The 12,212-nt window shown below is 43.2% G+C and overlaps 1 protein-coding gene across 1 annotated transcript in view; it reads right to left on the reverse strand.

Annotated features, from left to right (window-relative positions):
• The window catches only part of LOC137325103 (collagen alpha-1(XXIV) chain), a 423,963-nt gene extending 412,239 nt beyond the window's left edge, over positions 1 to 11,724 (reverse strand). Inside the window, exon 1 of the mRNA XM_067989822.1 lies at positions 11,666 to 11,724. Within this exon, the coding sequence (XP_067845923.1) occupies positions 11,666 to 11,699 (34 nt within the window). The 5' untranslated portion in view covers positions 11,700 to 11,724. The remainder of the gene's footprint in view (positions 1 to 11,665) is intronic.
• Positions 11,725 to 12,212: the final 488 nt, after the last annotated feature.

Here is a 12,212-nt window from a genome sequence, read left to right on the forward strand (position 1 = left end):
AATCTAAACAAAGGAAACTACGAAGGTATGAGGAGTGAGTTGCCTATGATAGATTGGGAAGCTTCATTAAAAGGCATGATGTTGGATAGGCAATGGCTAACATTTCAGGAATGAATGCATGAATTGCAACAATTATACATTCCTTTCTGGCACAAAAACACAAAAGGAAAAGCAGCCCAACCATGGCTAACAAAAGAAATTAAGGATAGCATTAGATCCAAAGAGGAGTCATATAAAGTTGCCAGAAAAAGTAGCAAGCCTGAGGAATGGGAGCAGTTTAGAATTCAGCAAAAAAGGACCAAGAGGTTGATTAAGAGGGGAAAGATAGAGTATGAGAGTAAACTTGCAAGGAACATAAAAGTGGATTGTAAAAGCTTCTACAAGTATGTAAAAAGAAAAAGATTAGTGAAGACAAATGTAGGTCCCTTACTGTCAGAAAGGGGAGAATTTATAATGGGGAACAAGGAAATGGCAGAACAATTAAACAAATACTTTGGTTCTGTCTTCACAGATGAGGACACAAATAACTTCCCAGAAATGTTAAGGAACCAAGAGGCTAGTGAGAAGGAGTAATTAAAGAAAATTAGTCAAAAATAGTGCTGGAGAAATTAATGGGACTGAAAGCCGATAAATCCCCAAGGTCTGATAATCTGCATCCCAGAGTACTAAAAGAGGTGGCCATGGAAATAGTGAATACATTAGTTATCATCTTCCAAAATTCCAAAATAGATTATGGAACAGTTCTTGCACTTTGGAGGGTGGTAAATGTAACCCCACTATTTAAAAAAGGAGGGAGAGAGAAAACAGGGAACTACTACTGATGTTAGCCTAACATCAGTAGTAGGGAAAATGCTAGAGTCTATTATAAAGGATGTGATAACAGGACACTTAGAAAATAATAATAGGATTTGGCAGAGTCAACATAGATTTATGAAAAGGAAATCATGTTTGACACACCGACTGGAGTTTTTTGAGGATGTAACTGGTAGAATAGATCAGGGAGAACCAGTGGATGTGGTTTATTTGGATTTTCAGAAGGCTTTTGATAAAGTCCCACATAAGAGGTTAGTGTGCAAAATTAAAGCACATGGGGTTTGGGGTAATATACTGGCATGGATTGAAAATTGGTTAATAGACAGGAAACAGAGAGTAGGAATAAATGTTTTCTTTTCGGGGTGGTAGGCAGTGACTAGTGGGGTACCGCAGGGTTCAGTGCTTGGGCCCCAGCTATTCACAATATATATCAATGATTTGGATGAGGGAACCAAATGTAATATTTCCAAGTTTGCTGACAACACAAAACTAGGTGGGATTGTGAGTTGAGGAGGATGCAAAGAGGCTTCAAGACGATTTAGACAAGTTGAGTGAGTGGGCAAATACATGGCAGATGCAGTATAATGTGGATAAATGTGAAGTTATCCACTTCGGAAGGAAAAACAGAAAGGCAGAGTATTATTTAAATGGTGATAGATTGGGAAATGTTGATGTACAAAGGGACCTGGGTTTCCTTGTACACCAGTCACTGATAGCAAACATACAGGTGCAGCAAGCAGTTTGGAAGGCAAATGTTATGTTGGCCTTCATTGCAAGAGGATTTGAGTACAGGAGCAAGGATGTTTTACTGCAGTTATATGGGGCCTTGGTGAGACCACACCTGGAGTATTATGTGCAGTTTTGGTCTCCTTACCTAAGAAAGGATATACTTGCCAGAGAGGGAGTGCAGCGAAGGTTCACCAGACTGATTCCTGGGATGGCAGGACTGTCGTATGAGGAGAGATTGGGTCAACTCGGCCTGTATTCACTCGAGTTTAGAAGAGTGAGAGGGGATCTCATTGAAACATATAAAATTCTGACAGGGCTAGACAGACTGGATGCAGGGAGGATATTTCCCCTGGCTGGGGGTCCAGAACGAGGGGTCACAGTCTCAGGATACGGGGTAGGATATTTAGGACTGAGATGAGGAGAAATTTCTTCACTCAGAGGGTGGTGAAACTGTGGAATTCTCTACCACAGAAGGCTGTGGAGACCAAGTCACTAAATATATTTAAGAAGGAGCTAGATAGATTTCTAGAGACAAAAGGCATCGAGGGGTTGGGGAGAGAGCAGGAATATGGTATTGAGATAGAGAATCAGCCATGATCATATTGAATGACGGAGCAGGCTCGAAGGGCCGAATGGCCTACTCCTGCTCCTATTTTCTATTTTTTGTGTTTCTCTTCATCTCACCCTGTCAGCCGATTCTTCTATTCTTTTCTCCCTCATGTGCTTATCTAGCTTCCTCTGAAATGCATTCCTGTTTGTGCTTTTTTAAAAATTTATTTCAACAGTTTTGTTTATTAATTATAAAAAATTTGGGCCTGGGGAGAAAAAGGCTGTTTGAATGACAGTCCAGAATCATCCAATCGGGACATGAAGAGTCTATTCGCTTTCCAATTGGCCGTGTGGAGGCGATGCGTTGCCAGTATGGACACATTGGGCGACCAATGGCGGGAGTGTGGGGGCGGGGCGGTTGGAGGTAGGAGGCTCTAAGCTCTGGAATTCCCTCCTAAACCCCTCCCCTTCTCTACCTCTCCTCCTTCAAGGCACTCCTTAAAACCTACCTCTTTGACCAAGCTTTTGGTCACCTGTCCTAATATCTCCTTATGTGGCTTGATAACAAGATTTATTTAATAACACTCCTGTGAAGCGCCTTGGGACGTTTTGCGACATTAAAGGCACTGTATAAATGCAAGTTGTTGTTGCGATGATGTGATGAAACCTCCAGGAGTACGTCCAACTAGAATTGGCAACCCTGAGTGTGACTGAGTGAGTGGTGATTGAGTGAGTGAGCTAATGATCAAGCTATTGAAGAATTCTGCTGCTCTGCCAAGAAAAGTATTTGAAAGAGCTGTAAATGGAGGGACATGATTCATTGTGAACATTAGACCCCTGGAGCAAAATAGGATCACTCCTGCCCAGTTGCTTTATTTGGGGACAGGTGCTATGAAATTTTAAACAAGGTAGAAAGTTAATTTCAACTTCAACCAAATGAAAGGCAGTTGAAGCTGACTGCATTTCTGAATCTTGCTCGCTCACTGACTCCGATTTCGAAGTGGAACAATTTATTGGATCACTATCTGGTGCCATTTAAAATTAATGGGAAGCATTTTAACATAGATTTTTTTTTTACAAAACTTGCTCTAATGTGGATCAACCTGCATATAGATTCAGAACAGATCTAGCAGCTCAAAACTGGGCATCCATGAATCGTTGTGGGCCATCATCAGCAGCAGAGTTGTATTACAGCAAAATCTGTAACCTCATGGCCCGGCATATTCCTCACTCTACCATTACCAACAAGCCAGGGGATCAACCCTGGTTCAATGAGGAGTGTAGAAGAGCATGACCAGGAGCAGCACCAGGCATACCTAAAAATGAGGTGCCAACCTGGTGAAGCTAAAACACAGGACTACATGCATGCTAAACAGCAGAAGCAGTATGGTATAGACAGAGCTAAGCGATCCCACAACCAACGGATCAGGTCAAAGCTCTGCAGTCCTGCCATATCCAGTCGTGAATGGTGGTGGACAATTAAACAACTAACGGGAGGAGGAGGCTCCGTGAACATCCCCATCCTCAATGATGGCAGAGTCCAGCACGTGAGTGCAAAAGACAAGGCTGAAATGTTTGCAAACATCTTCAGCCAGAAGTGCCGAGTGGATGATCCATCTCGGCCTCCTCCCGATATCCCCACCATCACAGAAGCCAGTCTTCAGCCAATTCGATTCACTCCACGTGATATCAAGAAACAGCTGAGTGCACTGGATACAGCAAAGGTTATGGGCCCCGACAACAGCCCGGCTGCAATGCTGAAGACTTGTGCTCCAGAACTAGCCGCACCACTAGCCAAGCTGTTCCAGTACAGCTACAACACTGTTATCTACCTGCCAAAGTGGAAAATTGCCCTGGAATGTCCTGTTCACAAAAAGCAGGACAAATACAATCCGGCCAATTACCGCCCCATCAGTCTACTCTCAATCATCAGCAAAGTGATGGAAGGTGTCATCGACAGCGCCACTTACTCACCAATAACCTGCTCACCGATGCTCAGTTTGGGTTCCGCCAGGACCACTCGGCTCCAGACCTCATTACAGCCTTGGTCCAAACATGGACAAAAGAGCTGAATTCCAGAGGTGAGGTGAACCTTGACATCAAGATAGCATTTGACCGAGTGTGGCACCAAGGAGCCCTAGTAAAATTGAAGTCAATGGGAATCGGGGAAAAGTTTCCTGCGGCTGGAGTCATACCTAGCACAAAGGAAGATGGTAATGGTAGTTGGAGGCTAATCATCTCAGCCCCAGGACATTGCCGCAGGAGTTCCTCAGGGCAGTGTCCCAGGCCCAACCATCTTCTGCTGCTTCATCAATGACCTTCCCTCCATCACAAGGTCAGAAGTGGGGATGTTTGCTGATGATTGCACAATATTCAGTTCCATTCGCAACCCCTCAGATAATGAAGCAATCCGTGCCCACACGCAGCAAGACCTGGACAACATCCAGGCTTGGACTGATAAGTAGAAATTAATATTTGCACCACACAAGTGCCAGGCAATGACCATCTCCAACAAGAGAGAGTCTAAACACCTCCCCTTGACATTCAACTGCATTACCATTGCCGAATCCTCACCATCAACATCCTGGGGGTCACCATTGGCCAGAAACTTAACTGGACCAGCCACATAATATTGTGGCTACAAGAGCAGGTCAGAGGCTGGGTATTCTGCAGTGAGTGACTCACCTCCTGACTCCCCGAAGCCTTTCCACCATCTACAAGGCACATGACAGGAGTGTGATGGAATACTCTCCACTTGCCTGGATGAGTGCAGCTCCAACAACACTCAAGAAGCTCAACACCATCCAGGACAAAACAGCCCACTTGATTGGCACCTCATCCACCACCCTAAACATTCACTCCCTTCACCACCGGTGCACCGTGACTGCAGTGTGTACCATCTACAAGATGCACTACAGCAACTCGCCAAGGCTTCTTCGACAGCACCTCCCAAACCCTTGACCTTCACCACCTAGAAGGACAAGGGCAGCAGGCACATGGGAACACCACCACCTGCACATTCCCCTCCAAGTCACACACCATCCCGACTTGGAAATATATCGCCGTTCCTTCATCGTCGCTGGGTCAAAATCCCGGAAGCCCCTACCTAACAGCACTGTGGCAATAACTGCTGGCCTTGCCAGCGACGCCCACATCCCGTGGATGAATAAAAAAAATCATAACTCAAATAATCCTTTGCTCTCAAGCAAGTCAAGGCAGATCCAACTGCACAGCTGTTGTGTGTTCTTTGTTACCACCTTCTGGCTTGCTCTTTCCGCAACCTATTCCAACCCTTCATACGTCCTGTTCAACTTACAATTGAACTAAATGTAGAACACAGTCATTCTGAATGTAACAATTCAAGATAATAACTGCCTCACTAGAGAGAAGGTCTATCAGTTGAAGAACCTGCTAAAGAAATCTCTCTAGTGGTAGTGGAAACTCTCTGAAAGAAAGTCAATAGCACCTTTCACAACCTCAGGTCCTTCCAAAGCACTTTACAGCCAATAATGTACTTATTGAAGTGTAGTCACTGTTCTAGTGTAGGAAACACAGCAGCACATTGCTGTTTGTGTGCACAATGTGATAATGATAGTTTAATGTCTCATGCGAGAGCACTCCTTCAGCCCACTTGATTGGCACTCTGGAGCATTGGCCTAGATTTTGTGCTTATGTCTCTGGAATGGGACGATGAACCCACAATCTTCTGACTCATGGGCGAGAATGCCACAGCTGACACAGTCAGTCAGACGTTCTGTCTGAAGAACCATATGTGTCCAAAAATTATCCAGTTGTTGGCATCCTCTGAATAACTTAACAATCTAAAAGTTAAACGCTTCCCAAAATTCAACTGTAACTTCTTTATCCAGCACATCTCCACCCAAGATAATTAAATGCGGCTTTCATCTGATTCAAGTCATTGACCAGTTTTTAAGTCATCATAACACATCAAGCTTTGTCTGCACCAATACAACTTCAATCCCAATAAAGATATAAACTTCAGCACCCCCTCTAATAATCGCTCAATAGAATGAGATACACCATCAAAGACCATCAAATGGTTCACATGGCAGATCTTGAAGCTGCTGAGAAAGATTGCGCTACAAGATCATAAGAACATAAGAAATAGGAGCAGGAGTAGGCCATAAGACCCCTTGAGCCTGCTCTGCCATTCAATCAGATCATGGCTGATCTTCGGCCTCAACTCCACTTTCCCGCCCGATCCCCATATCCCTTGATTCCCCTAGATTCCATAAATCTATCGATCCCAGCCTTGAACATACTCAACAATTGAGCATCCACAGCCCTCTGGGGTAGAGAATTCCAAAGATTCACAACCTTCTGAGTGAAGAAATTCCTCCTCATCTCAGTCTTAAATGGCCGACCCCTTATCCTGCGACTAAGCCCCCTAGTTCTAGACTCTCTAGCCAGGGGAAACAGCCTCTCAGCATCTACCCTGTCAATCACCCTCAGAATCTTATATGTTTCACAGAGATCACCTCTCATTCTTCTAACCTCCGGAAAGTATAGACCCATTCTACTCAATCTTTCCTCATAGGACAATCCTCTCATCCCAGGAATCAATCTAGTAAACCTTCGTTGCACTGCCTCTAAGGCAAGTATATCCTTCCTTCGATAAGGAGACTAAAACTGTACACAGTACTCCAGGTGAGGTCTCACCAAAGCCCTGTACAATTGTAGTAAGACTTCCTTACTCTTGTACTCCAACTCCCTTGCAATAAAGGCCAACATGCCATTTGCCTTCTAATTGCTTGCTGTACCTGCATGCTAACTTTTTGTGTTTCTTGTACGAGGACACCCAAATCCCTCTGAACACCAACATTTAATAGTTTCTCACCATTTAAAAAATATTCTGTTTTTCTATTATTCCTACCAAAGTGAATAACCTCACATTTCCCCACACTATACTCCATCTGCCACCTTCTTGCCCACTCACTTAACCTGTCCATATCTCTTTGCAGGCTCTTTGTGTCCTCCTCACAGCTTACTTTCCCACCTAGCTTTATATCATCAGCAAACTTGGATACATTACACTCGGTCCCCTCATTTAAGTCATCAATATAGATTGTTAATAGCTGAGGCCCAAGCACTGTTCAGAGTTGTATTCGTTTAACTAGAATATTTGCAAAGCAAAACCTAAATAACAATATTTAGAAAAAATAAGATTACAATATCCAACTGATTCAAATGTGTAACACATTGGTGGCATATGAGGAGACCTGGTTCTTTACATTACAACAAAATTAATAATTAATACACAGTAGAGCACAATTGATGGGAAAATAAGAACATACGAAAGTAAGAATGAGAAAAGCCCATTCAGCCGACCAAACATGTTATGACTTTTAGGCCCATCTACCTGGCTCTCTCAAACCATTTTCATCTGTTCCCATCCATGGTATCAACCCAGTCACGCTTTGCTCTCTGTTGAAAGAGGAATCTATCCAATTCTTTTTTGAATGCTTGAGCCAGGTTCACATTCACTTCACCAGACGGTAGGCTATTCTTTAAATTGACATTTCTCACCAGTAATTTCCATGCGGGTTCTCCCTATCTCCAGCCGTAACTTCAGTGGAAGATCGGTGGAAACATCAAAACAATGGTATTTCTCTGGGGTTTCCGCTGCGGAGATGGTGGACAATCGGGAGAACCCCAGGTCTTAAATTGCATATATATCAGCACCAAAAAGGTCTGGTCTGTGCCAAGGTGTATAAGGGCACGTTTCTGGTTGAGGGATCAGAAAATGAGATGAAACCTAGTTCTTCCATGATTCTGCCCTATTTGTGCCCTTATGAGAAATTTTGGTGGGGGGCTGGGAGGAGGGGGGGGATTGGGCAAATCTTTCACCCACCACCTCAGCGTGCCTGGATGATTACCGAGGCTAAACTGGCAATTCTGTCCATTACGCCCTCAGTAGTCCTCAATGGAACTTCCACCAACTGAGAGCTGCTGAGAGTTGTGGTGAGGCTCCAGCAAAGGTCTCTGCTGGGGTGGACATTGTTGATGACAGTTGCCTGCAGCCTGCCACGTGGATGACCTTGCCCCTCGGATTTAGGATGGGGGTCGGCCCCAATATCTTTAACCACATACTATATCCTCATGTTATTCATCTGGTTCAGCATGGACGGCTTCTTTACAAACATCTCACTGATTCATTTCATGAGTTAAAGTAAAACTGCTCCCACCACCATTTCTACCCCCGCACCCCCCCCACCACCCCGACCCAATGAAAATCAAACAGGAACTGCTCTGATTTTTGTGTGTGTAGCAACATTATAAGCACCTTCAAAAAGAACATGCTTCTGATATCACTACACGTGGCAACCACAGCAATTCTTCCCCCACGTTAAGCTAACTTTGTCTCTTGACTCAGTTCCCTTCTTTGTACTCTTCTAGGCACCTCTGGCTATTTTTGTTAAAAAAAAATCAGATTCCACCATCTTGCATATCTCAGTTCTCGTAGAATAAAAAAATTTAAAAGCACAGAAGGAGGCCATTTCGCCCACCGTGCCTGTGTCGGCTCTTTTGAAGAGCTATCCAATCAGTCCCACTCCCCCCTGCCCCCTGCCCTTTCCCCATAGCCCTGCAAATTTTCTCCCCTTCAAGTATTTATCCAATTCCCTTTTGAAAGTTATTATTGAGTTTGCTTCCACCGCCCTTTCAGGCAGTGCATTCCAGATCATAGTAACTCGCTGCATAAAAAAATGTCTCCTCATCTCCCCTCTGGCTCTTTTGCCAATTATCTTCAATCTGTGTCCTCTGATTACCGACCCTCCTGCCACTGTAAACAGTTTCTCCTTATTTACTCCATCGTTTCTGGTCCACATTCCCTTTTCTGCAAGTGTTTCCTTTAGTTACGGGATAGTTGTTAAAGACCAAATACAGGGGCATTTTGAAGCTGGAATACCCTGTACTTACCATTCGTCATTCATACTATCACCATAATGTGAATGACTAACCTGTTTGAACACTCCTTTGATTGCTGTGATTATCTGTCTGCCGAGGTGTGATAAAGGGCAGTTAGAAAGATTATCTGTAATCACCAGGCATTGTTCTCTGACTATATATGCTGTGCCTTCATGCAACTCCTCCTCACTTCACCTGACGAAGGAGCAAAGCTCCGAAAGCTTGTGATTTCAAATAAAACTGTTGGACTATAACCTGGTGTTGTACGACTCCTTACATTTGTCCACCCCAGTCCATCATCGGCATCTTCTCATCATCTCTAGAAAAAAGGCTGAGGGGTGACCTAAAAGAGGTCTTTAAGATTATGAAAAGGGTGGACGTAGAGAAGATGTTTCCACTTCAGGGGGAGATCAAAAATAGGAGCTATAAATATAAGATAGTCACTAATAAACCCAATCGGGAATTCAGAAGAAACTTCTTTACCCAGAGAATGGTTAGAATGTGGAACTCGCTACCGCAAGGAGTAGTTGAGGCGAATAGCATAGATGCATTTAAGGGGAAGCTAGATAAACACATGAGGGAGAAAGGAATAGAAGGATATTCTGATAAGATGAGATGAAATGGGTGGAAGGAGGCTCGTGGGGACCATAAACACCGGCATAGACCAGTTTGGCCGAATGGCCTGTTCCTGTGCTGTTCAGTCCATGTAATTCTATGTAAAGAAAACTCTTGGGGAAAATGGACTGTATAGGACCAGAAATGACCACTGCAGTGCAGATAGCAGGTGCCAATTTTTTTTTAAAAAAAACATGCTTTGCTGTCGCTCTTAAATTCCTAAAAAAAAAACTTTATTCTGCCAAAAACTATCTGCCTCCTTCTTGAATTTGCTGAAACTATCTGCCTCCACATATTCGCCTGAAATAATCACATCTGAACAACCTGTTGACCTTTCCTGTTCTGCGCTGAGCTCTAACCCGTGCTCCCTGGTTACAGAGTTTACGGTTGCATCAAACAGTTTATTGGGGTTCACTTTACCCATGCCCCTTAAAATCTTGAAAACTTTGATAAAGTCTCCCCTGAGTTCTCTTTTCTCCAGTTCAAATACTCTAAGTGTTGTTATTTTCCCCTCATAGCTCAGGTTCATAATAATCCCTGTTATAAGTTTTAGCTGCCACCTCACTGTGCCCTTTTCTCAATAAAGATGTCCCCATTGTAGTACAATAATCAGGGTACACAGTACTCGTCGAACCTTGCTCCATACAATCTAACTACGACCCCTCTAACCATTCATCGATTCTGGTTGCCTTCCTTGTTTCGTTTCAACAAGTGGTTTCAACAAGCTATCCAACAGTGCATATGTCCTTCTTGTGTTGTGTCCTGTGCTCTTGAAAACAAATAATTAATCTCCCAGTAAAACAATGGCCCAGAATTTGCTGGAAAAATAACGACGAGTTAGCGGCGCACGCCATTATTAGTGTGTGAAAAATCAAGCTCGCCGTCAACCTTTGCATTGAGTGTCAAGAAATTGCTGGGTTTGAGCCGTAAATATGAATTAAACCCACTGCAGAAAGTTAAGGCTGGTATTTCACTGTGTGAGGATCCTGTTAATGGGGTGATTTATGGTCCTGACGTGCCACTCAAACTTGGAGGCCCAGAAAGGGTACAGTGGAAACTGTAGAGTCTCATTCTTGCAGGTAGAAAATTGTTCCTAGACGTTTTTAAAACTTTACATTTTTACATTTTTTTTGTTACTTTTGTTAAAATTGGATCGCCATGTGGTGCAGGATAGAATACTAGAGCCTGGTCTTTAGTTGCTTCCAAGCCTTTATTCACAGAGCTTCCCCGTACAGACACACCACACGCTAGATAAGCTCTCCTATAAAAACAAGAGAGTCCTCAATTGATACCCAGCACTTGAATACAATTAACACTCATTGCTATCAATCATACAATTAACATTTTTTCTTTCCGTCTCGTTTTTCTCTCTCTCTTAATCCATACTTTCTTTCCCTCCCTTTATTTCTCTTTCTGTACCTGATTTGACTCTAATTTACGCTATTTCCTTCTCCGTCATTCCTCTGTTTATTTCTCAAGCCTTAAACCTCATGGGTTAAGGGGATAGGCTGTTGGTCCTGTCGTTCACTAAGGTACCCGTTTCTCTCACAGCGTCGTTATCAGCTCGCACTTCCAGCAACTCGTGGCGCAAAAACAATTGGAGCTATAGGATGGGGGAAAAAATACAACTCAGGGTGCATGCCGCGAAGATGCCCCGCTCCAGCAAATTCTGGGCCAAAGAGTCTGAAGCTGTTACACTGCCAAACCTTCCCTAGACATATCAGTATATCCACTGTAATACACTATACTGGTTGTTTCTAAGAGTGTCAACAATACAACAGCATGGTGATGACTTCCAGTACTGATACAAAATGCACACTAACAGGGAAAGTTTAACAGAATTGAATGCAATGGATCTATGAATGCTTGAAACATTAGTGGCAAAAGTTATTCAAGGACTTTGGAGACAACGTGAAAAATTACAGGAAATCTTCCAATGTTTCCTGATGTAAGTTGCAGACTGTCGTATAGAGGCAATAAGGTTTTGCGAGCAGAATGATTGGAGATGTCATAAACGAAAATAAGACCTTACCTTGCGTGTGTGCTTGTGCAATTCCAGCAGCCATACATATTGTAACCAAGAAAAGGAGGGATTTCCTAGAGAGAAGTACACCAGTTTAGTAGATCTTAAACGTTGCTTAGAGTTGCACACTCTTCTGTAGCGTTAAATTGCTTTTAGGAACATAGGAATATAGGAACAGGAGTAGGCCATTCAGCCCCTTGTGCCTGCTCTGCCATTTGATAAGACCATGGCTGATCTGTGATCTAACTCCATATACCTGCCTTTGGCCCATATCCCTTAATACCTTTGGTTGCCAAAAAAGCTATCTATCTCAGACATTGCATGAAACCAAAGGAACGATTTATTTAAACACATTTAATTTTATTGAATGTAATTCCAATTTACGATAACATTATAAATGACTGGTTTTTGCCATGGCACTCACAGCCAATCAGAAGGCATGCTGATAAATTAATGAATCAGGTGATCACTACACATACAAGATAAAGGGCAGACATTTAGTAAATTAGAGGCCATTAGGAATGTCGTATAGCAACTGAAGTCAGACTTCTAATCC

The sequence above is a fragment of the Heptranchias perlo genome, chromosome 9 (genome assembly GCF_035084215.1).
Source record: "Heptranchias perlo isolate sHepPer1 chromosome 9, sHepPer1.hap1, whole genome shotgun sequence".
Lineage (NCBI taxonomy): Eukaryota > Metazoa > Chordata > Chondrichthyes > Hexanchiformes > Hexanchidae > Heptranchias > Heptranchias perlo.